General features: G+C 56.0%; 4 protein-coding genes across 7 annotated transcripts; 3 read left to right on the top strand and 1 right to left on the bottom strand.

The window, feature by feature from the left end:
* Positions 1–262: 262 nt before the first annotated feature.
* GDPD3 (glycerophosphodiester phosphodiesterase domain containing 3) lies at positions 263–6378 on the top strand. Its single transcript, XM_060032024.1, has 10 exons — positions 263–736; positions 1001–1043; positions 1279–1414; positions 1507–1552; positions 1715–1833; positions 1913–2002; positions 2322–2455; positions 4032–4091; positions 4192–4243; positions 6003–6378. Exons 1-10 carry the CDS (start codon positions 598–600, stop codon positions 6138–6140), a joined length of 957 nt encoding a protein of 318 aa, XP_059888007.1. The 5' UTR covers positions 263–597; the 3' UTR covers positions 6141–6378.
* Positions 6379–7449: 1071 nt separating this feature from the next.
* YPEL3 (yippee like 3) lies at positions 7450–11184 on the top strand. 3 transcript variants are annotated; one of them, XM_060032028.1, is made up of 6 exons: positions 7450–7620; positions 8297–8479; positions 8585–8628; positions 8840–8948; positions 9314–9368; positions 10688–11184. In XM_060032028.1, exons 2-5 carry the CDS (start codon positions 8363–8365, stop codon positions 9344–9346), a joined length of 303 nt encoding a protein of 100 aa, XP_059888011.1. In that variant the 5' UTR covers positions 7450–7620; positions 8297–8362; the 3' UTR covers positions 9347–9368; positions 10688–11184. The 3 variants fall into 3 exon arrangements, with proteins under 3 accessions (XP_059888011.1, XP_059888010.1, XP_059888009.1); XM_060032027.1 differs by lacking the exon at positions 9314–9368 and having other exon boundaries at positions 10694–11184; XM_060032026.1 differs by lacking the exon at positions 9314–9368 and having other exon boundaries at positions 7453–7620.
* Positions 11185–12325: 1141 nt separating this feature from the next.
* TBX6 (T-box transcription factor 6) lies at positions 12326–16520 on the top strand. The gene is made up of 7 exons (XM_060032030.1): positions 12326–12443; positions 12526–12760; positions 13675–14170; positions 14248–14318; positions 15487–15560; positions 15641–15824; positions 15907–16520. The coding sequence occupies exons 1-7, from the start codon at positions 12326–12328 to the stop codon at positions 16118–16120; spliced, it is 1392 nt and encodes a 463-aa protein (XP_059888013.1). The 3' UTR covers positions 16121–16520.
* A 437-nt stretch (positions 16521–16957) lies between these two features.
* On the bottom strand, positions 16958–24438 carry PPP4C (protein phosphatase 4 catalytic subunit). Of its 2 annotated transcripts, XM_060032031.1 has the most exons (9): positions 24323–24438; positions 23930–24091; positions 20384–20435; positions 19803–19853; positions 19476–19577; positions 18688–18861; positions 18469–18595; positions 17488–17677; positions 16958–17402 (listed from the first exon to the last, which is right to left on the bottom strand). In XM_060032031.1, exons 2-9 carry the CDS (start codon positions 24025–24027, stop codon positions 17273–17275), a joined length of 924 nt encoding a protein of 307 aa, XP_059888014.1. In that variant the 5' UTR covers positions 24028–24091; positions 24323–24438; the 3' UTR covers positions 16958–17272. The 2 variants fall into 2 exon arrangements, with proteins under 2 accessions (XP_059888014.1, XP_059888015.1); XM_060032032.1 differs by lacking the exons at positions 20384–20435; positions 23930–24091; positions 24323–24438 and adding an exon at positions 20179–20343.
* Positions 24439–25654: the final 1216 nt, after the last annotated feature.

Below are 25654 nucleotides of genomic sequence, written 5' to 3' on the forward strand. Positions count from 1 at the left end.
TGCTTCCCACCTGTGGCTTTACCTGGAGCGGCGGCCTTTGGCTCCCCCGCTGGCCAGGGTTGAGGCTGGGGGTGTAAGGAGTTCCAGACTCCTAGACGGAGTGGGGTCAGTCTCCCCCTTAGTCACTATTCTGTCCCCACCCTAATGGCTTCCTGTCTTATCTGGCTGGGGGTGATTCTGGAGTGACTCAGGGACACACTATACACCCCCGGCTTCTCTGGAAATGGCAAGGGGTGGCATGTTACATACCCTGGGCGCACATACCAGTGGGAAGGGGGAGTGTTGTAGCAGAGCTGGTGGGGGGCGGAGGGGACTTGATTCCCCAGTGTGGCCACAGAGAGAGGCATTCTGGGGTGTGTGAAGGGCCTGGGGGTACGCGGGCCAGAGCTGCCTGGCCTCTACTCCTGCCTCTACCCCAACCCCAGCTGAGCCCTGCAGTCTGGCCTCAGGCCAGAAGCAGGCTCAGCAGGTCCCAAGGGGTGTGGTGGCAGCCGGTGGCGGAGCCAGCCTACATCAGCCAGGCATTCAGCGAGGCAACACAGCCCATCGGGAATGGCTCAGCTTGCGGCAGCCAGGGCCTGAAGCAGCGGCGCGACCATGAGCTCTCTGCTGTACTACACCCTGCCCGCCCTGAGCAGCTATGTCATGCTCTCCATCTTCTTCCTGCGCCGACCTCGCCTGCTGCATACGCCGTGGGTTTCAGCCTTCTGTCCCCGCCTGGGGGCCCACCGGGGAGGTGAGCTGGGCTGGGGTAGACGGGGTGGGAGCTTCTGAGGATGGAGTGAGGATAGCAAGGCAGGTGCCAGGGTGGACAGCAGAGAGGGGTAGGTCCAAAGGGCAGGATGTTAAAGGAGGGCAGAGTTCGAGGTGGGCGGAGAGCCGGGTGGCAGGGCAGGATGTGGAACAGGGAAGAAGAGGCTGCTCAACCCGGCCTGCCTGGGGCTGATGAGGCAGGGGGCGGGGCCGGGCCGCAGGAACCCACCCTGGATGCCCCACACAGGATCTGGAGAGCGCCTGGAGAACACCATGGAGGCCATGGAAAAGTGAGTCCACCTGCCTGGCCAAGCTTCCGGGTAAGGTTGTGCCAGCTACGCGAGGCGTGACGCTAAGGGGCGCCGTTCACTTCCTGCTCTGGGTGACTGGAGCCCCCTGGAGTCGTGCAGGGCACAGCCTGCACATCCGGCCAGAACTGCCTCACGTTCCCCTAAACATCCCCACCGCCCTGCTGTCTGGCGCATCCCCCATCCCTCGGCCACTCACTGACCTTCGCTCCCATAGCGCCGTGGCCCAGAGAGCCGACCTCCTGGAGCTCGACTGCCAGCTGACTCGGGATGGCGTGGTGGTGGTGTCACACGACAAGAGCCTGTCCCGCCAGTCAGGCGTGAATAGGGATGTGGGCAGCCTGGACTTTGAGGTGGGCCTTGCCCCAGCACCCCAACCGTGCCCAGAGAACCACCGTGCCTCCACGCGTGACTCCTGGTGACATGCTCCCTGCTCTCCCTATAGGAGCTGCCCCTCTACAAGGAAGAGCTGGAGGTTTACTTCTCGCCGGGTGAGCGTGTGGGCTGTCAGCGCCGGGCTGAGCCAGCTGGAGTGGGGTCACAGCCTCAACCTCCTGCCCTCTTTTCCCCTTTGGGACCCACGCCCTCCCCCCGGGCTTGCAGCCCCCCACCCCAGCAATCCTTCTCTGATCCTTCTTCCCACAACCCCTCAGGCCACTTTGCACACGGGTCAGACAGGCACATGGTGCGTCTGGAGGACGTGTTCCGGAGCTTTCCGCGGATGCCCATAAGCGTGGAGGTCAAAGAGCAAAATGAAGAGCTCATTCGCAAGGTGGTGCTGTGGGCAGGGGTGGGCGAGGGCCCAGGGCTGGATGGAGGCCTGACTCCCCATCACCTCCTCCCCCTCCCAGATAGCGGGCCTGGTGAGGCACTATGAACGCGATGAAATCACCATCTGGGCCTCGGAGAAGAGCTCAGTCATGAAGAAGTGCAAGGCCGCTGTGAGTCCCTTACCCCTCCCTGTGCCCACTGCCCCTCCCAAACGGGCTTAGGCCAGAGGGGTCTGGGGGTTCTGCAGGAGCCCTGAGCAGGGTTTCCAGGGGTGGGATTTGGAGAGCGGGGGAGGTGGGGAAGGTGTGTGAGCAAAGGCATGCCAGAGGGACAGAAGCGGGCTCTGGGCTTGGAACGCTGGGCCAAGATGTGGCTTTGATCCTGCAGGTAGTAGGGTTTCCTGAATGTTGAAAACTGTGCAGCCCAAGCCTCCTCTCCGCTCCCACAGGAGCAGACTGATCCCCTTTCTCACTTCCCCTTGGCTTCCAGAACCCTGAGATGCCCACCGCCTTCACAATAAGCCGAGGATTCTGGGTGCTGCTGCTCTATTACCTGGGGCTGCTGCCCTTCATCTCGATCCCTGAGAGGTTCCTCATCTCTTTCCTGCCCACCATCATCAACAGGTACCTACAGGGTCTCCGTCTCCCTTCCTCATTCTCCCCCAGACTTCTGTCCTCAAAAACAGCCCCCTCCACCCTACACCGGAAACTAAAACAACATTGTTAATTAATTATGTTGCAATATAAAATTAAAAGCTTAAAAAATAAAAAAAAAACCACCCCCCACTTCAAACCCCCTTGTGCAGGGTCCCGTGTGGAGCAGGAGATCCAGTGTCCCCAGCTCCCTGGCTACCCTCAAGGATAATCTCCCATCCGGGGTCCTTTGAAGACAGTGGTCTCACCAAGCATTCATGAATACTAAGGGGGACACGAACCCCCTGAAATCCTATGCAAATGTGCGTTGATGTGGGTGGAGTTTTAGGACAAGGGTTCATTTGTTCATCTAGTCATCCAACAAAGAGTTATTGAATGCCTACTCTGTTTCAGGTGCACTTACACTAGTAAATAAGACCAATGTGGGTGGGGAGAGGCCCTTCACGAGCTTACAGTCTGGGTGGGAAGACAAATATTTATTAATTACAGCATCACTCTCATTCTCAAACAGAAAGGCAAGCATTTTCCTGCTTGGGGACAAGGATTAACAAAGTAACAGCTGGGCAAAGTATCAGGAATTTGGATACTTCACCAGCTCTCAGGCCGGGACCCTCCCTTTGCCTTCTGAGACCTCCTCTGTGGCGGTCCCAGTGCTTTCTGCTCCCCTCTGTCGTCCTGAGGGAAGCTCCCAGCCAACCCCCATCATCCCTTGCCACAAAGAGATCATTATACTACAAACTTGGTGTACCTAACTTTTTTTACGGGGTTTGCAAGGTGTTTTCACATCCTTTAATTTATTTGAGCCTTACCTTGCAGCACCCTCAGGAGATAACAGGAATCATGACCCCCATGGAGAATCTGAGGCTCAGAGAGGTTCTGTAATTTGCCCAAGGTCACACAGCAGAGCCTGCCCTGGGACACTGTGAAAGCCTCTAAGGTCACCCCGGGACTTCCCTGGAGGTCCAGTGGTTAGGACTCCACTCTTCCACTGCAGGGGGCACAGGTTCAGTCCCTGGTCAGGGAACTAAGATGCCGCATGCCTCACAGCGCAGCCAAACAAAACAAAAAACGACAATAACACCAACAACAAAAAATTCATCATTAAAAAAACATAAATAAAGTCACTCTGGAGTGGAACAATTAGGGACAAGTAGCCGACCGAATAAAATGCTGTCTGGTCTCAGGAAGTTGGTCAGGCCTAACCAGGAGGACCTCCAGCTGCGTATACAGTTTGGGAATCAAGCTGCGTCCTGGCCCTGGCCCCTCCATGGATTTGCTGTGTGACCTCGGGCAAGTCACTTTAGTTCTCCAAGACTCAGTTTCTTCTGTAAAACGGTGAGGGGAGGGGCACACCCTCAAAGCATGGAGTCAAGGATACCGGAGTAGGAAGTCACTGAGCAATGGGTGACTTGTTCCTCTGGGCAGCCGCAAAGGTTCTTCTGGAGGGAGTAGGGTTATACGGGTTGGGGGGCGGTCACTACCACCCCCACCCCACCTGTGACAGAGAGAGACCCAAGGGGCTGACCACGACACCACCTCTCCACAGGACCTACTTCCCATTTTCCTGCTCTGGGCTGAATCAGCTGGCGGCTGTGGTTTCCAAATGGTGAGATGGGCGAGAAGGCTAGGTGGAGGGATCCCACAGAGACCCGCCCTTCTCCTTAGTCCCCTCTCATCACAGCCTTTGCTACCCCGCCCCCCACCAGGCTCATCATGAGGAAAAGTCTGATCCAACACCTGGAGCAGCGAGGGGTGCAGGTGAGCAAGTGGGTTGTTCACAGTGTGGGCCCAGCACGACATTCCAGTCACAGCTCTTTTATTAACTGGCTGGGTCACTTGGACAGATCACCTTCTGAGTCTCAGTTTCTTCATCTGTAAAATGGGGATAATGATATATTTAATTCTTCTGGATATGTAGCCGATACTTAGTAAGGGCTTGATAAAGGCTAGCCGTTACGATAATGATGATATATTGAGCTGTCCTGATCCCTGATGAGAGGGGCTGGGAAGAGACCAGAAAAGGGGAAGACCAGCCCAGGCCACCCCCACCCTCCTCCAACCTACCGAGCATCAGCTCTGACCAGGTCATTTAATTAGCAAACCTTTGTTGGGAACTGACTGTGTTGAGAACACAGTTCCAGGCACTGTGGTCCCGGGGAAGGAGCAGGGAGCTTACCATCAGGGGCAGAGGATGAGGAAAAGCAGGCATCGCAGGGGCAGCCAGTGGACAGAGAGGAAGAAGAGTGCTGTGGTCTGTGGGGTCAGAGAAGGCCTTCTAGAAGCAGTGAGGAGCCGGCTGGCAGGGAGGGGAAAGGGAGAGCATCTCAGCAGGAGGCTCAGCATGTGGGAAGGTCATGAGAAGCAAGAGGCCAGCAGAGAAACTGAGAGGGGTCCCACCAGGCTGCAGTCTGGAGGAAGTGGCACCAGGGGAGCTGGAGAAGGCAGGAGAGGCTGCGGCAGGCAGCCTGTGAACCTCAGTAAGGAACCTGGACTTCAGCCCAAAGGAGAGGGAAGCTTTTGAGGGCCTTAAGCAGGCGAGAGACCTGATTCAATTAAGCCTTGTCGAGTGAGGGTCACTCTGGCCACCACGTGGAGAAGGGACTGTGGGGGCCAGTGTGGAAGCAGAGTCTCACTAGGCGCCTGATGCTGCCACTGACAGGACTGAGGCTTAGGTGGCAGCAGCAGGGATGGATGGAAGGGTTAAGTCACAGACAGGCCGGACTCGGCCACTGATTGGATGTTGGGGTGAGCAAGGCATGGGGATGACATAGCTCTTTCAGGTCAGGCCTCCTGCTCCACGGTCTTCCTCGTAACACTGGGAGGATAGACCATCACTCTCATTTGTGAAATTAAGAAACTGAGATGTCCATCCAGTGACTTAGCCCAGGGTACAAATACCAGCTCAGCCTACTTCAGTGCCCACAGGAGAGGACTCAGAAGGCAGGGAAGATGTAGAGCAGCAGGATATGGGCAGGCTGGGAGGCAGGCTGGGAGGCAGGCTGGGAGGCAGGCTGGCAAACATTCCACTACCAGCTGTCCCAGGGGGAAAGAAACCCCTTGATTTGAACATTAGGTAATTTCCCTGCTGTATATACCCCCACCTTGGCCAATTTCAGGCTACCAACATGAATTCACAGAACAGAGTTGGGAAGAGATGTGTGGTGTGGTAGCACACCCTTATATACTATTTCCGTCTTATACATTCGATAGATGTAGATAACCTCCAGAACATGGCTAACAGTAAAATGTGGTAAAATAATTAGGAAGTGATGAGTTTTGAGTATTTATTACCTTTGTTTTTAATATAATTTATTGAATTGTATGTTTATGTAATGTAATACTTAATAATGGCTGTATTTAATAACCAGTTTTCAAAATTCGTGAAAATGTGACCGTCAGCTCCAGCACAGCACTGCTGGGAGCTCTCCACAGAGGAGGAGAGCTCCCAGCATCTGGATACAAGGGGAACCCCTAGGTAAAGTTGTTGGGAAACTACAAGCCCCTCCCTCCCCACTAGGTGGTATTTTGGTGCCTTAATGAAGAGTCAGATTTTGAAGTGGCCTTCCGCCTGGGGGCCACCGGCGTCATAACTGATTACCCGACAGCCCTGAGGCGCTACCTGGACAACCATGGACCACCTGCCCCGGCCTCCTAACCCAGAGGTGCTCACCCTCTCCTCTATTTCTCTTCCCCAATAAATGTATTCTTTTCAGTCACGTCTTTGTGCTTGGGGAGTCGGGGAAGGTGTGAGGGGTTATATCCTGACTACAAAGATGGCAGCTTGTGGCAGAAGAGGCCAGCTGAGGGCTAGAGTCTGAGGCCCTAACCACCCTGACCCACTGGTTCTACCACATTCCAGACCCAGAGTAATGCCACACCCTGTGCCAACCTGGCCTCCACTCTCCTCAGGAATGTCCCTTGCAAGGCCCCCTGCCCCTTCAGAGCCACAGACAATGGTTCCATTCTCCTGAGGACATTAAGAGCCCCAAGCACACAGCAAGAGACTTGCCTTCCCCTGTAAGCCACATCACCTGGCTTCAGAGGATGGGCATGGCTGGCCCATCTGCTACCTCAGCCATTCCAACCTTCCATTACCAGGTGTCCCACTCCAGAAGCTTCTCGAATTCCTCAACCCTCGTTAGCCCTCCTACCTTATTCATTTAATGAATCACATATTTCACAAAGAAGTTATTAACTATAGGCCAGGCTGGGTACTGGGGCCAGTGCAAGGAACAAGACAAGCCTAGCATGGCAGGCACGTGTTTAAATGGACATTGTCATTTTCAACCCAGTTCAGAGGTGAGAGGGAAAGACACCTAACCCAGCCTGGATGGGCAGGACATCAGGAGACTGCCAGGAGGAGGTGATGCACAACAGTAGGAATCGGCTTGTTCTGAGGCTCTGGCTCCCAGGGTTCTAACACGAATGGATACCTTTAGCTCTTCCCATCCAAGAACCTGGACCTGATGCTGTGGCAAGAACCATGGAATCGGGCCAAAGTGAGAATCTCAGCTTTACCTCTTATCAGCTGGATAAGCTTTGGAGAGCTGCTAGACCTCTGTGGACCTCAGTTTCCCGGTAAAATGGGAACAATAGCAGAAGCTGCCTCCTAGGATTGCTGTGGGGATTAAGAGAGTGGGGCACGGGCGGTGGGTAAACGCAGATAATTATGACTATTATTTACCGGGGTCGTGCGTCCAGACACCATCTCCTTCCTAACCCTACGTCAGGTCAGGTACCTCAGATTCTCGTTCCTTCGAGGACCGCGGGAGGAAAAGGGGGCTACGAGGCCCCGGCCGTGGGGCCGGCCGCCTGGGTTTCGGGCCGCAGCCGCATTTCCGGGCCGGCCTGAGCCAGGAGCAGGGGGGGAAGGGCAGCCCAGGCCTGCGCTGGCCGCTGTGTGACGCGCCCCCTCATTTGCATGCCGCACGCCGATTGGCCACAGCGGCCGCCGGGACCAGAGGCTGTCCCCCTCCCCCTCCCGCCGCAGCGGCGGCAGCAGCTGGTCTCGGTGTAAACAAGTCGCGGAGGCTGCGAACCCGGGCCGGGGTGGGGGGGACGGCGCCCACCAGGAGCGCCCCCCACTCGCAGGCCAGGCCACCCCGGCGGACTGGACCCCCGCGCGCCCAGGCGAGGTGAGGCCCGCAAAGTCAGGGTTGCGCGTCGCCCCGCGCCCCCGCGGCGAGCACTGCCCCCTTCCCCCCCTCCCCCGGCGCCCGCCCCTCGTCCCCGCGCCCCAGGTGAGCCCGAGGGTCTCAGGTAAGGCTCCGCGATGCAGGTAAGATCCCCTCGGCATAAACAAGGCCTCAGCGCCCCCAGGTAAGAGCCCGTCCCCTCCCAGGTGACCCTCCACCTTCACTGAGGCCTCCTGCCTTCTCCAGGAGGGTGAGGCATCCTCTCCCCAGGTGAACTCCCTGTGCCTCAAGTGAAGTCGTCCCCACCTCCGGCAGTTCAGCTGAGGTCTTAAGGACCATACAATTCCTAACCCCCTCCATGTTCCCCCTAAACGAAGAACTGACAGCTCATCCACTCTAGAGCCCCTTCCTCCAGCTTCAGTTGCCAGGTCAGCGGGGGTGAGGCTGAAAGTAGGTGGGTGACTCATCTTGGGCTCCTCCTAGCCTCAGTTTCCCCATTGATGCAACTTGAGCACTCCTCAGTGAGTCAAAACTCAGATCGCTCTGGCCCCTGGAGAGGCTGCTGGCTCTGGGGAGAGGAGAAAGCAGCCAAGTGTGACAGAGAGAGTCCCCGTGGTCCAGGGCATGCCTGCATGTGTGTGGCCCGGGTCCTGACAGCCCACTCCCTCCGCTGCAGGCACTGGGCTCCCTCTGCTCCCCGTGGGCCGCTCCCCGCGTGGGGCCACTGCCCCCGGCCCCCGCCATGGTGCGGATTTCAAAGCCCAAGACGTTTCAGGCCTACTTGGATGATTGTCACCGGAGGTATAGCTGTGCCCACTGCCGTGCTCACCTGGCCAACCACGACGACCTCATCTCCAAGGTAACCAGGTCACAGCTGGGGCTGGACTGGGAGGCTAGAGGGGCTGCCTGGCAGCTCCCCATCAAGATCCCTGACATCCTCTCCTTTGTCCCTCCCACCCTTTAGTCCTTCCAGGGTAGTCAGGGGCGTGCCTACCTCTTCAACTCTGTGTGAGTATTCAATCTCCCTTTCTTTCCCTGACCTCTGTTGTGACTTGTGACCCCTGGCATCATACTGAGACTCTCAGAGTCCCCTGGTTTGGGCAGGAAGCTTTGATCGCCTTTCTTTTGGATGCTAAGGACAGACACAGTAGGATACAAGCTAGAGGCGGGCTTTGTGATGGTGGGGACCCTCCCTGGGACTGCCCCCATGTCCCCACAGGGTGAACGTGGGCTGCGGGCCAGCCGAGGAGCGGGTGCTGCTGACAGGCCTCCATGCTGTTGCTGACATCCACTGCGAAAACTGCAAGACCACTTTGGGCTGGAAATATGTGAGTCAGTGACCTCAGACCCCAGGGTAGCCTTTGACCTGACCTCATATCACTTCCTCCTCACAGCAGTCATCTGGTAGTGTTTCAGGGTGTATAGGCCCAGTTCACCCAAGTCAAACTGTCTTTTCATCCCCAGACCATGTTCTCTTCTCTCACATCCTGCAAGGGCTTTTAGAATTTTTCTCTTAACTCATCCTTCTCCTCACAGGCACAAACATTCCCATTTTAGAGATGAGGATATATAATGAGAATTACCATTTATTGAATGCTTATGTGCCAGGCACTGTTATGTACTTGGCATGTCTTATCTCCTTCACTCATTACAGCAATCCTGTAGGTAGTCTCTTATTATCTCCACTTTACAGAAGAAGAAAGGAAGGCCCAGAGATGTTAGGTAACTTCCCCAAGGTCACACAGCTGGTAAGTAACAGAATAGGGACCAGAATCCTCGTTTTGTCTTTTTTTTTTAAACTCCAAACCGTTGACCCCCAGCTTCTGTTGCCATTCAGAGGATCAGAGAAGTTGCCCAAGACCCCACAGCAACATGGAGCTTGGGTCCATGAGCCTCCTTTTCCACTGCCCTCATTGCCACTGCTGTTGTTCAGGGTCTGATTTCACCACCCTGAGCATCATTTCCTTATCTGGCAGTGGAGGATAAAGCCACCACCTGGCACCCAAAATTGTTACGGGGATCAGATTAGATGCAGCAAAAGAAGATGCTCTTGGGAAACTGCAAGTGACAGGAATCCTCAGGCATCTCTTGGAGCTGTGGTGCCTCTGTGAGGTGGATGCCCCAGGCAGAGACAGAACCGTGACCTGAGTTCAACCCTGGCCCTGCCACAGATTTGCTTTGTGTCCCTGGACAGGTGGTTTGGCCTCTCTGGACCTCAGTGAAATAAAGAAGTAGCCTGATCCAGAGATCAAAAACTCAAGTGCTTGCAGGGCCAAGCAGATGCTGTGGATCTGCAAAAGGGGCAACATAGATCTGGAGAGGGGGTCAGTCTGGCAAACTGGAATGAGCATGGCCTACCCCGTATTTTACTGTTTGAAAGTTATTTTTATTAAACTCTCTGTTGGCCAAACAAAACACATGTATAGGCCAAAATTGGCCCTCAGGCTACCAGTTTGTAATCCCTAGATCTTTTATTTATCTATTATTATTTTTAAAATTGATTAATTAACTTTTGGCTGCATTGGGTCTTCGTTGCTGTGCATGGGCTTTTCTCTAGTTGCGGCGAGGGCGGGCTAATCTTTGTTGCAGTGCGTGGGCTTCTCGTTGCAGTGGCTTCACTTGTTGCGGAGCAAGGGCTCTAGGCTCGCGGGCTCTAGAGCGCAGGCTCAGTAGTTGTGGCACACGGGCTTACTTGCTCCGTGGCATGTGGGATCTTCCTGGACCAGAGCTCGAACCCATGTCCCCTGCATTGGCGGGCGGATTCTTAACCACTGTGCCACCAGGGAAGTCCATCCCTGGATCTTTTAGAACCTTCCATATCCTCTCTGTTGGAGCCAACATTAGTACTTAAAAAGTACCTAGGATTCAGAGAGTTCTGTCTGTCCCCTGTTAGTGAGAAACCTGGCCCTGCCATTTACCAGCTTTGTGTCTGTGGGCAGGTGGCTTGGTTTCTCTGGTTGACAGTTTCTTCATATGTAAAATGAGGCCAATCATATCCACTCCCCAACCCCTATTCCTTTTGGTAAGGCCCTAGCTCCAGGGATGACAGCCTCTCCCCTCCTTTCAGGAACAGGCCTTCGAGAGCAGCCAGAAGTACAAAGAGGGGAAGTACATCATTGAACTCAACCACATGATCAAAGACAATGGCTGGGACTGACCCCTGCTCCTGATGCATGTGGCTCCAGCCCTGTCTGGCCGCCAGGGGGCGCCACTGGCTTCCTTTCACCCGAACGGAGCTCTGGACCATCAGGGCCTCTGCAGAGGAAGGATCCAGCTCCTGTACATATATTTTATTGCATGCACTGTGACCTTGGGGGGAGATCAGAAGGTGGACAAGGTGGACGACACCCCCGCACCTCCCTGCGATCTGGCTGGCTTGGATCTCATTTTTAACCCCTTCCTGCCCCGCCTGCCCTATAGATATGGCCTGTGTGCTTCTCTCTTGGCCCCAGTGCACCATCAGCCCTGTGAAATTCTCCTCCCACCGGGCACCTCTTACCCCACACGTGTCTGCTCCCCTTGTTCTGTAGCGTTTGTACATAATAAAACCATGGAGTGGAGACAGCCCCAGGCTCACGTGGAATCCGGGAAGGGGGGGACTTAAATGCAGATGCCTGCCTCTATAGACCTGTTCCCTTTTGAGTCCCAGAAACATGGGGTGGTAGGCACGGCGGTCAAAGCTGGGAGCCTTCGCTCCTGGGGCTCAGCTACCTTCTCTAGCACCGGGGGCGGATCTCACTGCAGGTGGAGATTCCCGCGCCCACTCTAGCTCGCTAGGCCTTGACCTCAGCTGATCTGCATCTTCTCAGCCTAAACGTTTTGACGCCGCCTAGGGGCAGCTCTCCTGAGAGGCAACTGCTCCGCGGGTTTCACCGCCCCGCCTCGTCCCAACTACAACTTCCAGCGGCCCCAGCGGCACCTGCCTGTTTCCTTCGCGCCAAACCTCGGCCCTGGGCCTGCTGGGAAGTGTAGTTCCGAGGGTTCCCCAACGCGGGACCTTCTGGGAAACCCGGGCGTCAGCGGTCAGAGATCGTCGAGCTGTCGGCGTCTCTAAACTTTTGAGACTTGGCCGAGGCTGGAGGTTTTTCAGAATGGGAACTGGGAAGGACTCCAGAGTTCAGGCCTCGTCTGCGGACTCCTCGAGGTCCCCGGTGCCCCGCATTAACAACAAGCTCTGGTCGCGTCCCTCCAGCCCTGCTCCTTCCCTCCAGTCATGCTTCGTCCCTCCAAGTCTCATCCTCCAAGTGAAGGGGGGGGGGGTCACCTGCCAGAAAAGTCTGGGGCGCCAGGGGCTGCCCCAGGACTCCAGGCTCCATCCCAGGGTCCAGGCCCCGCCCCTCAGTAGCTTATCCCTAGCCGGGGCTCCCCCCGTGGGAACGGGGACCAGCTGGCCGGAAGCGCCAAACTGCGTCCCTGTCGAGCCCCGGGGATCAATCAGGCCGAGGAGTTAATTATGTAATGAGGGGGCAGGGGGTCGGGGCTAATGAAGCCTGGGGGGGAGGGGAGGGTACCCAGGTATCCGGCCCGCTCTCGGACCCCTTCCAGGCCCCAGGGGTCTCCACCCCAGCCTAACTCCAGGGCCCCAAAGAGGGGAGGGGCTGTGATCCTGGGTCTGGAAGGGGCTGAGCTGTGAGCTATAAAGGGGGCATCTCTCAGCACTGGGGCACTCTAGGCAGCGTGACCTGAGGCCAGACAGGACTACTCCATGTACCATCCACGAGAGTTGTACCCCTCCCTGGGGACCGGCTACCGCCTAGGGGCCCCCCAGCCCGGAGCAGATTCCAGCTTCCCGCCTGCCCTGGCAGAGGGCTACCGCTACCCCGGTGAGCAGTGGGAGCAGCTCCTGGGTAGGAACTGGGGTGGAGGCTGTGGCCCTCGGCTGGCTCATTCTCCTCCCATCTCCAGATCTGGACGCTCCCAAACTGGATTGCTTCCTCTCCGGGATTGAGGCTGCTCCCCGAACTCTGGCCGCTCCCCCACCTCTACCCCCGCTGCCCCCAACCCTGGGCACTGAGGCGCCCCCTCCAGCCCCAGAGAGCCTTCGTCCACTCCCCGGAGTCAGCCTGAGCCTGGACAACCGGGAGTTGTGGAAAGAGTTCAACTCCGTGGGAACAGAGATGATCATCACCAAAGCTGGGAGGTGAGGGGTCTGGGCCAGGGTCCGAAGACCCAGTGTGTTCCTGGTGGGGGTCTCTTGGGAAAGGCAGAGTCCCCGGTGATGGGGCTACGTGTGGGGATTCCTAGGGAGGCTAGAGCTCTGCCTGAGTTCAGAGTGTGACTGTGGCCTGGGTCAGGGGTTCTTCTGTGGCTGGACCAGGGGTCATTCTGTGGCAAGTGTCAAGGGTCAGTCTGTGGAGTCTGTGGCTGGTTTGGGGACTAACCTATGGCAAGGGTCCTAGGTCAGTCTGGGCTGGGGGCAGAAGGTCGGGCTGGGTTATGAGTTAGTATGTGGCCTAGATCAGGGGTCAGTCTGTGCCTAGAGTCAGCATTCAGACTATGACTGGGGTCAAGGGCCAGCCACTGACCAGCATCAGGGAAGTCTGGCCAGGATCAGGGGTCACCTTGGAGGCAGGGATATGGTCAGTGTGCAGTCTTTATCTAGGCCAGGAGCTCAGGCACTAGCGTGGTGAGTCCCCTTTTTATTTTCTCTGAAGCAAGTTTGTCCAGCAGCTGTAGATTCTGGTGCTGGAGATCAAGTGAGGAGACCAGGGTGGGGAGCAGAAGGCTCCTGGCAAGATTTCCAGAAGAAAAGTGTGTCACTCCTGCTTCTGCAAATGGAGTTTGAGGGGCCAGGGGTCAGGAGTCCGGACTCTGCTCCTAACCTGCTGTGTGACTCTGGTCAGATCACCTGACCCCGTTGGTCCTGTTTCTCGTCTGTAAAATGGGATGAGACAAGCTTATAGCTCTAAGATCCTGCCCTCTAAGTTCTGATTCCGCATCCCTCGATTTTCTGTGACAACTGCGTGAGCCAGTGGCTATGCCTTCTTGCGAGTGCTGTGCCCACCGCCGGCCACTGAGTAGCTCCAGGCCTCTCCCGTCCCTTCCCCTGTGCAGGCGCATGTTCCCTGCTTGCCGAGTATCAGTCACTGGCCTGGACCCCGAGGCCCGCTACCTGTTTCTTCTGGATGTGGTTCCAGTGGACGGGGCTCGCTACCGCTGGCAGGGCCGGCGCTGGGAGCCCAGCGGCAAGGCAGAGCCCCGCCTGCCTGACCGCGTTTACATTCATCCTGACTCTCCTGCCACCGGTGCCCACTGGATGCGGCAGCCTGTGTCTTTCCATCGTGTCAAGCTCACCAACAGCACACTGGACCCCCATGGCCACGTGAGGCCCAGGCTGGGACCCCCGGATAAGGGTTGGGGGTGGGACCAGGGTAGGGGGTCACGCCTGTTTCTTCCCTCCCAGCTGATCTTGCACTCCATGCATAAGTATCAGCCCCGCATACACCTGGTGCGGGCCGCCCAGCTTTGCAGCCAACACTGGGGGGGCGTTGCCTCCTTCCGCTTCCCCGAGACCATGTTCATCTCCGTGACAGCCTACCAGAACCCACGGGTGAGTGACCCTGCTTGAGGGGGTGGCCGTGCCCTGCCCAGGCTGTGGGAGTTTTGACTCTGGATGTGCACCCCCAGATCACACAACTGAAGATCGCAGCCAACCCCTTTGCCAAGGGCTTCCGGGAGAATGGCAGAAACTGTAAGAGGTGGGCGTCATTCATTCATTCATTCACTCATTCATTCATCAAATGTTTATTAATCGTCCACTGTGTGCCAGGCACTGTGCTGGATGCCAGGAACACAATGTAAGTAAAAGCATGTATTCACTCACTGATTTGACAAATACTTATTTAGCACCAGCTTATGTGCCAGGCACAGTTCTAGGCAGTGAGGATACAACAGTGAACAAACCAAAGCCCCTGCCCTCATGGAACTGGTGATACTCTAGTGGGCGGAGTAGACAAGAGAAATAAATATATAATATGTTAGGGGTAAGTTCTAAGGAGAAAAGAAAGCAAGCGAGGATCAGAAGGAATGGAGAGAGGTATTTAATTAGATAAGAGGCCTGGAAATGCCTCACTAAGCGGACATTTGAGAAAAGACTCAGAGGAAGTATGGGAGGGAGCCAGGTGGATATCTGGGAACATGCCAGGGCCCTGAGGTGGGAGCATGCCTGCGGTATGGCGGGTGTGGAGTGAGAGAGGTGATGGGTAGCCAGGTTATGGTGGGCTGTAAAGGTTTCATTCGTTAGCACACTGGCTTCTAACTAACCCCTTCAGAGCTGGCCCTTGCCCTCAAGACACTTAGAGTCAGGCAGAAGAGATAGATATTCATTCAAGGATCACCCTAACTAATGTAACAGTATCACTCTCGACAAAGGTTATCAGGGAGGGCGTGTGGTGCTGTGGGAGGTCAGGAGGCCTCCTTTGAGGAAGTTATGCTTGAACTGAGACAAGAAGGAGGAGTAAAGCAGGTGACGAGGGGACAGACGGGGATTCCAGAGTGTGGCTGAAAGGCAGCTGGTGGAGATGGGCAGAGTGAACAAGGTGGCATGAGCTGGGACCAGACCACGCCCTGGCCTTGTTGCTTGGGAAGGAGTCTCCACGGATTCTAAATGCAATAGGAAACCATTAGAAGTTGTTAAGTGGAGAATAAATCCCAGCTCTGCTATTTCCTAGTCATTTAATTCTCTGGCCTTCCATTTCTTCTTCTGTAAAATGGGTATAAAGTGGCACCTACCTGATAGGGTCCCTGGGTGAAATGCCTGGCACCTGGTAAGTGCTCTTATTACCATCATCACCATCACCATTATCATCATCGTCATCATCATCATCATCAATCATCATCATCATCATCATCATCACTGTTCCCCAGGGAGCGAGACGCCCGTGTGAAGAGGAAACTGCGGGGCCCAGAGCCAGTAGCCACAGCGACCTATGGGAGTGGAGGTGAGTGTAGGCCCAGTGGTGATGGGGCCAGGCCTGAGATGCTGATCCTCCTTAGCCCACTGTCCCTTCTGTCTCCCCAGATGCACCGGGTGGTCCCTGTGATTCCACCCTGGGCGGGGACGCTCGTGAGTCAGATCCAGAGCAGGCCCCAGCGCCCGGGGAAGCTGCCCCGGCCCCAGCTCCTCCCTGTGGTGGCCCCAGTGCTGAGGCCTACCTTCTGCACCCTGCAGCTTTCCATGGGGCCCCTGGTCACCTTCCGACCAGGTGAGTGGGGCAAGGGCACAGGGCTGGGCTCTTCCAGGCTGGGGATCCCTCTCCCCTGTTCTGATTCCTCTCTGCACTTCAGGAACCCCAGCTTCCCTGAGGCTCCAGACTCTGGGCGCCCAGCCCCCTACTCAGCTGCCTTCCTGGAGCTGCAGCCCGGGCCACCAGGCTCAGGATACCCAGCAGCGGCACCCCCAGCGTCCTTTGCCTCGCACTTCCTCCAAGGGGGCCCCTTCCCTCTGCCCTACCCTGGGCCTGGGGCTTACCTGGATGTGGGCTCCAAACCAATGTACTGAGCCTTTGCTAAGCCCCTCTGCCTCCCTCCCCATCTTCCATCACAAACCTCCAGTTCCCCTCCCCCAGGCCTGTTGCCCCCTCACTTCCACTGGCCCCATCCCCCACGCCAAATGGCTGCCTCGGGCCTCCCCCACCCCACTTCACACTTTGATTTCACTCCTACCCCCCTCTGGCTTCAAAGCTCTGGCTAAGCCGCTGGGAGTCCAGCTGGGGCCAGCTTCCCCTTCCCGGCTCTCACCTCAGTGTGAATGGAGGGAGGCTCTGCCTGGCCAAATGGGACCTGGGACCAGCACTCCCACCTCCCAGCCTCACCCTTGGGCCCGGCAAGTTCTACCCCCTCGCCCCAGTGCAAGCCACGCCGGTCTCTTCTCAGGACTAGAGTATCTTTTGTTAATAAAACTCGGAAGACATCAGTGTTCTGGAAACATTGAGCTAACGGTGTTCGGCCCGGAGTGGGGCTGTGTGAGCACAGGTTCTGTGAGGAGACCCAGGCCCCAGTCTAGACTTGTCATTTCCAGCTGCTTGACCTTGTGCGTGTAAATCAACACTCTGGGCCTGTTTCCTCTTCAGGAAAACGGGGGAATCAGTGTCTTGACACTCAATGTTCTGAGAATTAAATAGGGCTGCCTGAGAACCCGCCCCTCTACCTAGCACTCAGGAAGCCCTCGGGAGCGGTCACTGTCACTGGATGGGGACCAGGAGGCTCTGGGCAAGTTGACGCCTGAGCCGCACCTTGCTGGCAGGACTGGGGTTCCAGGGCAGTCAATGTCCTGACATCTACCAGGCTGCGCTGGCACCACTGCTCATCCCCAATCAATTCCGACACAAACCCAAAGACCATTTTTCTTCTTTTATTAGATTTTTTTCTTTTTTTTTTTTCTTCTCAAAATTTTTATCTAAAAACAAACAAAAAAAAAAGAAAAAAAAAGAAAAACAAAATTATTGGAAACTTCACGGTTCAAGTGGGGAGACACGGGAGGAGGAACATGGAGCAAAGGCTCCAAGCCTCTCCAGAAAAGTCCTCACCCGTGAAGTGCCCTCTTTTGGGGGGACAGCATAGCCGGGGACAGCCCCCCAGCCTTCGTCTGAAGAGGGCAGAGTCACAGTGGTCCAGGGGCCAGAGGGGCTGGAGGGGGCAGGGGCCAGAGGGGTCACAGGAAGTAGTCAGCCACGGGCTTTTTGGAGGGGATGCCCCGTGTCTCTTGGGGAGCGGCCTCAAAGATGATGAAATCTTTCTGGAGATGCTCGTCCAGCTCCAAGATGGCTGCCACATTCCCACAGCTGGAAGTCGGAGGGCAGCAGTGTTAAAGGAGTGGGTCGGGTCAGCCTAGATCCCCACCTCAACCTCCCAGCCCAGGCAGCTCACCGGTAGCAGTAGTTGGGTGCTGACCACACAGTGAGTACAGTCTCGTTGAAGTGCCACTTGTAACCTTCCATCACCAGTTGGTGGGCGCGGCAGATCATGTCAATGTCGTTGGCTGCATTGAACTGGGCCACCACGTCACTGCCAAATAGGTAGCCAGCCCCACGGGGGCTCACGCCCCAGCCTGTTGTGTCTGAGGCAGATGAGGGTAGGGATGCCGAGAGGGTGTCTTCAGGGCATCAGTGGCTATCCGCGGCCCTTTGCAGGAGAGTGCCCTGTCCCTCCCCCAGTTAGGCCTGTGCAGCAGGAGCACAGGGCCCGAATGCGTTGAGGGAGCCTGGGGGCAGGACAGCAAATGCTGAAGCAGATAAGCTCCAAAGAAGAAAGAATTTCCTGATAGTTGAGCCACCTCACCATCAGGGTGACCGTGTAATTTACTGTCCAAACAGGTACACACAAGAGCGAAAGGAGGTGCTGACAGTAACCACACCAGGACAGCACCTGTGACCCCGGGCTGCCCAGCCGGCGGGGAGGTAGTAACAGGGCAGCGAGGGAGTGGAGGCTGCTGTTACAGCACAAGAGCCCTAGACGGGGATGAGGAGGCTTGGCTTTCATCCCGGCTCTGCTCCATACTAGCTGAGGAGGCCCACAAAGTGAGGGGTCCTCAGGGGGCTACCATTCTGGGAGTCTGACCTCTGCAGAAGCCCCTTCACATTCAGGGAGCCGATGATTTTGTCCTCAACAAGCCCCTGAGCAATGACATACATCCCCACCAATCCCCCAGCTCAAAGCACCCAGCTCCCCATGCTCTCCTCCTCCTCAAGGGTGCCAGCCAGTTGGCCCTCAAGCACGGACGCCAGTGAGGACCAGCCCCGCTCTGCTCTGCCCCAAACTCACCGGCTTGGGCTGTCCCTTCGAGGCACCTGCTTTAACCACAGGACCCCGAGTCACCCACTAAACTAAGAGTAGAGCTCCTGCCCTCACCTTCAGGGTCGGACCAGAGCAGGTCACACATGGGCCCGTCATGAGGCACCTCTTGCTTTCGGTCAATTGTCCGGATCTGGTCCAGTGTCTGGATGGAGGGGGAAAGGCCCCCGTGCACACAGAAGATCTACAGGGGAGAGCGAGACAGGTGGGAAGGGAGGCTGAGGCCCGGTGCCTCTTCCATCTCTCCCATCCCCGGGAGCTGTGTGGCGGGCCTACCTTGCCATCGATGATGGCCGACAGGCTGAGGTAGTCAAAGATCTCAGTGCAGTAGCGCCACACGGTCACCGAGCCGTACTTGCGCAGACACTCGTCATAAAAGCCGTAGACCTGGGTGATCTGACGGCTTTCGTGGTTGCCCCGGATCAGGGTGATGCGGTCAGGATAGCGAACCTGGAGGTAGGCACCATGCCAGGCCTGGGGTCGAGGCTCTGTGTCGTGCTCCTAGATGTCCTCACATCTGCTAGCCCCGCTCCATCCTCATCACTACTGCCGTGGCCCAGATTCATGTCACCTCTGCCTGAACTGTGTTACATCCACCTCACACACTCCCGGTCCCTCCTCCAGAGGATGCAAAGCTGAATCCTCTCCCACCTCCTGCCCCCCTCACATCAACTACAAACCTAATGGCCCCTCCTTCATCCACCAGGTACAGACCAAGCCCTTAGCGAGACACTCAGAGCACTCTGTCATCTGGTCCCTTACAGCCTCTCTCCCGCAATGGATAATGCACCCAGCTGAACTCAACTCCTTGCCACTTTCTGAACTGGATGAGCCTCTATTTCCTCCCCTACAATGCCGTCCCTCTGACCTCATCCTCCAGGGGCCCAATCAGATGTCCCCAAGTCAAGGAAAGCTTCTCTGACCACCCAAGCAGAATGTGTCCGTCACCAGCAGCACAGCTCAAGAGTTGGGGGTGGATGGGCAGGAGATGAGGGCGGAAAGGATGCAGACAGGTCAGGCCTGAGGTGGCCCAGGTCTGGGGTCCAGAAGTCGGGGGGTCCCACCTTAAGTGCCAGCAGCAGGAGGAACGTTTCGACGCTGTAGAAACCACGATCCACAAAGTCCCCCATGAAGAGGTAGTTAGTCTCAGGGACGTCGCCTCCCACCTGGGGAGGGAGGAAGAAGGTTCTGCTTGGTCCTAAACTGTCCCCGACCCACTGTGGTGGCCCATTTCCAGTCAAGTTGAGGCCCTTCTTTCACAATGGGCCCACCTGACTAGGGGCCTCTGGCCTCCACTCCACTCACCTAACTCGAAAGTTTTTCCACTCTCAGTTAAAGGGGTCTTCCAGTCATCCCCCAGGTCACCTTTCCCATTGTTTCCCCACACTCACTCTGAACAGCTCCTTGAGGTCATAGAATTGTCCATGGATGTCACCGCATACCTGGAAGTGAGAAAGCAGGTCGGAACTCAACAGTCCGAAAGCCTCTGCTACCAGGGGCTGTCCTTCAAAACACCCACTGCTTGAGAAGATCCTTATCTCTCTCGGCTAAGCCTCTGCTTCTCAGGGCCAAGAATCTACTCTCCTACTCCAATCCCCCCATCCCGCACTGAGTGCCAACTATTCTGGGGGCAAGAGCTAGAGCCAATTCTTTCCAGCTAGACCTGCAGCTCCCAGAGGACCTGGCCCCCTCCTCTCCCTACTCCCCACCAGGCACCCAGAATAAAGTCACTAATAACACACAGGAACACATGGAGTCATCACTCACCAAACTGAGTTCTTCTGCCCTGGTCAAGAGCATCCCTCCAACGACTCCAAAGACCCTGCCCATAACAGCCAATTCTTCTAGCAAAGCTCCCCTGAAGATGGGGCTCTCAGGGATGAGGGGTAGACCTCAGAGCCCACAAGATTAACGGGAATGACCACGTGCCTAAAAGACCAAGCCAGGCTGTGGAGGGACAGCGGGTACTCACTGTGACTGGCGAGTCCACCCTCTGCACGTTGCTCTCCTCCACCAAGATCTCTCTGGAGACAGGAGAAGACCAGGGTCACCAAAGCTGAGCCAGCCCAACCCTATTCCTGACCTTTTCTGCGGGGTAGGGGAGGATATGAGGCTGTCCTTGAACCTCTAGGGGGCAGGTCGGAGGTGTGCAATTTCCCCAGGATAGCCTGACCACAGCCCCACTGCTCAAGACCCTTCTGTGTGTGGCTCCCTGCTGCCAACAGGCCAAAGCCCAAGCTCTTGTTCAGCCTTTGCAAGGAGTCTGGGACTTTCCCGACCTTGGCCCTCCATGCTGCTCCCTTTCACACAGCCAGCACTTACGCCCAGAAAACAGATGTCCTCCTCCTCCTCTCCACAGGGCCCTCTGCTCAGAGACCGTGCCCTTGGCTGAGCTCTTACAGCCCTTCTCTCCCCACCACAGGGGCCTCCTCCCGGACTGTCCCAAGTCATAGGGCTGGTGCCCTGGGCAGGCCGGCCGTCGGAGGCACCTTCAAAGTGATACGCTGTTGATGCTTTTCTATTATTTATTTAGAGGAAGTGAGGACTTTGTCCTCCCTTTCTCCTTGCAGTGCAGTCAACTTCTACCTGAGTGAGCTTGACATGACATTGCTTTGTCCATTACAGACACCTAATAGTAAGTAGTGCCGTGTTTCTAGATTTTGTCCTTGATGATCACAGCAGCCGTGAACACTTCAGTTCATACCACATGCCAGGACGGTAGTAAGAGCTCTGCACAGATGATGCAGGTAATCAAACCACCACCCTCGAAGGCAGGCACTGTGATGATTCCTATGGCTCAGATGAAGAAAGCGGCCAGTCACACAGGCAGAAACTGAACCAAGGCAGCCTGCTCCAGAGTGTGGCCCTTACCAAGCTAGTCTGACGTGGGAGGCACTTGCTCAGCCCTCTCTCTGCCAGTCCCCTCCCACAAGACCAGGAGTTCCCTGGGCTTAGGGTGCTCTGTATGACTAAGGTGGCTCCAGGGAGGTGTGCCTCGGTTTCCAGGAGTGGCAGGAGGCGCTGGCGGTGGCCCAAGGGGCCAAACAGCAGCAAGGCTCTCCCACCTGTACTGCGTCTTGTGCCAAACATCCGCCACGTGACTGCTTATAATGACCTTTCCAACTGACTCGGGAGGTTCCTTCCATCCTCATCTGACAAAGGAACTGAGGCTTTAGAGAAAAAAGGGTCAGAATCGAGGTCACAAAGCTGGAGAGTGGCTGAATTGGAACCTCGGGGACCCAATTTCCTGAGACTTTATACCAGCCCCTTCCACAGACTCTGGGTTGCAACCTACCTCAGTGCCAGCAAGGCCTCAGCACAGCGTGGGAACCAGGCCCCAGCTCTGTCACCTGCAGCACACCACCAGCCCTCTCACGGCTCACACCTGCTCACCTTCACTTCCACAACGAACACTGCCGACCAAAGCGCCAGACCCTGACCCTGGATATGAAGAATCTCATGCAGGCTCCGTAAGGATTTCAAAGACTTGGAGATGTAGAGTGACTTGACCAGGGTCACACTGTTTATAGGTGACAAGGCCATACTTCCTACCAAAGACCACCCCCGATTCAAAACCCTCGGCCGTTCTAATGTGCTGATGTTTTTCACAAGAGCAAATTCAGCTCCCAGGCCTCTGTAGTTCCAAGGTTTTGAGCCTCCATACCATCTGAGCAAGCAAAAGCTCCTGACACGACCAGCCTCAGCCTGGGCCCCTGGTGGGTCCTCAGGAGGCCATGGCCAGGTGCTAGAGTTGGTCCTCCTCCAGATTGGGCCTGGGATTACAATGGCCACCTCAGGCCTGAGCCTAATACCTCCAAGCTCCATCTTAGGAGCTGGGCAGGACCCTTCCACCCCTCAGTAGCCCCCTGCTGCCTCTCACAGAGTCTAAATGTCTGTCTGCCTGGCTGTCAGTGAGCGTGGAGTATGGCCAAAGACCTGGATCCAAAACCAGGCTCCCCGCCGATCAGCTGTGAGACCAGGGGCAAGACATTATCTTCTCTGAGGCTCAGTGTCCTCTCTGTGAAAAACTCACCCCATGCCCTGCCTATTCCACAGGGCTGCAAAGAGCAATGAAGACTGAATACATGACGAGCCACAGATGAGCATTTAAAAGCAGGCCCTGCCTGTTCACCAAATCCATGCAGGACCTGTCCGGCTGTTACAGGTTTGTGTGGGGGCAAAGCCAAGCAAAGAGCCCGACGGCCACTTTCTCTCTGGGTGGCCTTGGTCAAATCACTAGGCTTCAAGGAGTCACAGCTTCCTGTTCTGTAAAATGGGCCTAATAATTCCAACCTCACTGGATGGCTGTGGGAAGGAGATGGATACAAGTTCTTTGGCAGTACAAGGCCAGGCTGGCAGTGGGCCTGTCGTTCCATCAATGTGGGGTGGTTCTGCTGGCACTTTCCCCACAATTCTCCAGCATGGTGGAAGCCATGGAAAGTTCCTCAGGAGGCAGGTAACTGGTCTCCTCACCGCTGCCCACACATCTCAGGGCTCCACTCCTATTCTCACCCTGCTAGGAATGCCCTTCCTCACTGGGCCTGCCCCCATCAGCCATCCAAATTATTTTCACCTTTCAAGGCCACCTTCTCTCATAATCCTTCTCTAATAACTTCTGTCCATATCAGCATTGCCCTCTTCCTACAAAATAATTTCAGTAACACCCAACGTTTGTCCAGCACTTACATTTTACCAAAGCCTATGCTAAGCACATCCCAAGCACCAACCACCTTATTAAGTACTATTATCCCCACATGAAGAAACAGAGTCTCAGAGACCTCAACATCACCAACACAGCGAGGAAGTTGGCAGAGCTGATTCCAACCTAGTGCCATCATATTCCAAAACCTGGTTCTTCATCACTACGTCACCCTACTTGCCACAGAACTGAGTTGGGCCTCCCTCCACACCTTGCTTAATTCTACTCTGGCTTATTGGCTACTATTTCCTAGGCTCCCACAATGAATATGAGAGTGATCCAACTCCACTGTCTTGCATTATGGCCCGAAAAGGGACAGGACATGGAGAACTGGCTTCATGATCCATCCCTTAATTGCTTAATATGAGAGTCCTCACCTGTAAGATGGGATCAATTCCATCCACCTTTTAGGGTTGTTATTGGAATTAAAAGAACACTGTAAACCACAGAGTCTTTAGTTTTTCTGCCTTGAACTCCTGTTCTTGCTGACACTCCCTTTTATCATCTTATTCTTCGAGGTCTATCCCAAAGTTCCTCCAAGAAACGTTCTCTGTTCCCCCCCCAGACAGACAGGGTTGTTTCCCTGAGCTTCCTAAGTACTTTCTGTAACTAACTCCACTGAAAACACATCATCTAATACTTCAAGTGACTTCATCCAGGTCTGTCTTCCCCCAACAGGCTGGCTGCTCCTCGAGGGAAGAGGCCCTATTCCGCTCCTCTCCAGGAAAGCTTCCAGGAGGAGCCAGGCCCAAAGTTCTCAGCTGGATTTGCCCGAGGCCGGAACCCCAGGCCTCTCTTCCCCGGAGCCACAGGACTCACCTAGCCTTCGCGCACAGGGCCTTAACTTCGCTCTCCTTGATGAGCTCGCAGCGCCGCAGCTGCTCGATCTGCCGGTCCAGGTCGCTGATCTCCGCCATGGCCCACCCCCCGGCGCGGGTCAGAGCCGGGGCCGCCGCCCCCTCCGCACCGCACAGGGGTCTCCTGGGAAAGGCGAAGACAAGCCCGCGGATCAGAGTGTCCCTAGGGGGCGCCGGGTCGGGGTCGGGGGCAACTCGATTCTGGAGCTGGCCCGGCCTCCCCACTCCCGCCTCTCCTCACATCGGCTCCCGGGCCCCCAGCGTCCCACAGGCCGGGCAGCACCCCCGCTAACTCCCGTCGAGCCCAAAGGGCCCGCGCGGGGTACGGTGGCCTAGAGGGGTCTCAGACTATTACCGCCGCGGCAACTCCGGCTCCGGCTCCCGGGGGTCCCTGTCTTCCCCCTTCCCTCCGCTTTGGGCCGCCGCCACCACCTCTCCCACTTCCGGCCGCGCCGCGGAAGCAGAGGAAGACTAGTTCCGCCGCGTGCCGGACGTGGCGTCATACACACACTCCCCCTCCCACGCCGCGCCCTTACCCCACCCCCTCAAGCCTGGGAATGGAAATGAGCCCAAGGAACCGGATGTCGGCAACAAGCGGACGGAAGTGATTGTGGGCTAAGCCGATTGGCGCTGCGAGGGATGTTGGGGAGCCTCAGTCCTGTCCCCCCATCTCAGTGAGGGAAACTGGAGCTGAGCCGGGACTCCACCCTGTAACTTTAAGTTACACGTTTTTGTTTACCTGTTTTAGCAGGCCTCCCCCATTACAATCCCTGAGGGATGGAACTTTGCCCTGTTAATACTTGCAGCCCCAGTGCTTACTTTGAACAAGGCCTGGAACAGTTGGCATACAGAAGTATTCGTTCAATGGTGAAGGAATTCCAGTCCGGATCTCTTTCCAGGGCCCCAGAGAAGTCTCTGCTGTGGAGGACCTCCGAAATTAGAAGTGGAGGAGTCCACCTTCCCCACACCAAGTCTATACCTCAGTTAACATGACCTCCCCGATTCCAGAATGGTCCCTTTGAAACCCCTCAGCTGCTTATTGTCCTCAGTTTTACTTTTTTTTTAGAGGAGGAAACTGGCTTAAAAAGGTGAAGTAACTTGTTCATGGTTGCATAGCTAAGAACTTTGGGTTTGAATCGAAGTTGAAGTTTTTGTTTGTTTGGCTGTGTTGGGTCTTCGTTGCTGCCTGCGGGCTTTCTCTAGTTGCAGTGAGCAGGGGCTACTCTTCATTGCAGTGCGCGGACTTATTGCGCTGGCTTCTCTTGTGGAGCACAGCACGCCGGCTTCAGTAGTTGTGGCTCGCGGGCTCTAGGGTGCATGCAGCCTCAGCAGTTGTGGCGCACGGGCTTAGTTGCTCCGCGGCATGTGGGATCATCCCGGTCCAGGGGTCGAACCCGTGTCCCCTGCATTGGCAGGTGGATTCTTAACCACTGCACCACCAGGGAAGTCCCCAAAGTTGAAATCTGAACCCAGGAAAGCTGTGTCCTCAGTTCTAGTTCCTTCTTCTGTCACTTACTCTTTCTGGCGCTTTGTCATTAGAAACTTTATAAAACATCCCAAACTGACATTTGATGTCCTCTGCTTCCCTAGTCTCTTGCTGCACGCAGAGGAAGTGATTGGTCTTTAAACAAACTTCCTGGTGTCAGAGCCCTTTTGGAATGTCCTTTTTGCTATCTTCTATGGACCC

The sequence above is a fragment of the Delphinus delphis genome, chromosome 15 (genome assembly GCF_949987515.2).
Source record: "Delphinus delphis chromosome 15, mDelDel1.2, whole genome shotgun sequence".
In the NCBI taxonomy this organism is placed as follows: Eukaryota; Metazoa; Chordata; class Mammalia; order Artiodactyla; family Delphinidae; genus Delphinus; species Delphinus delphis.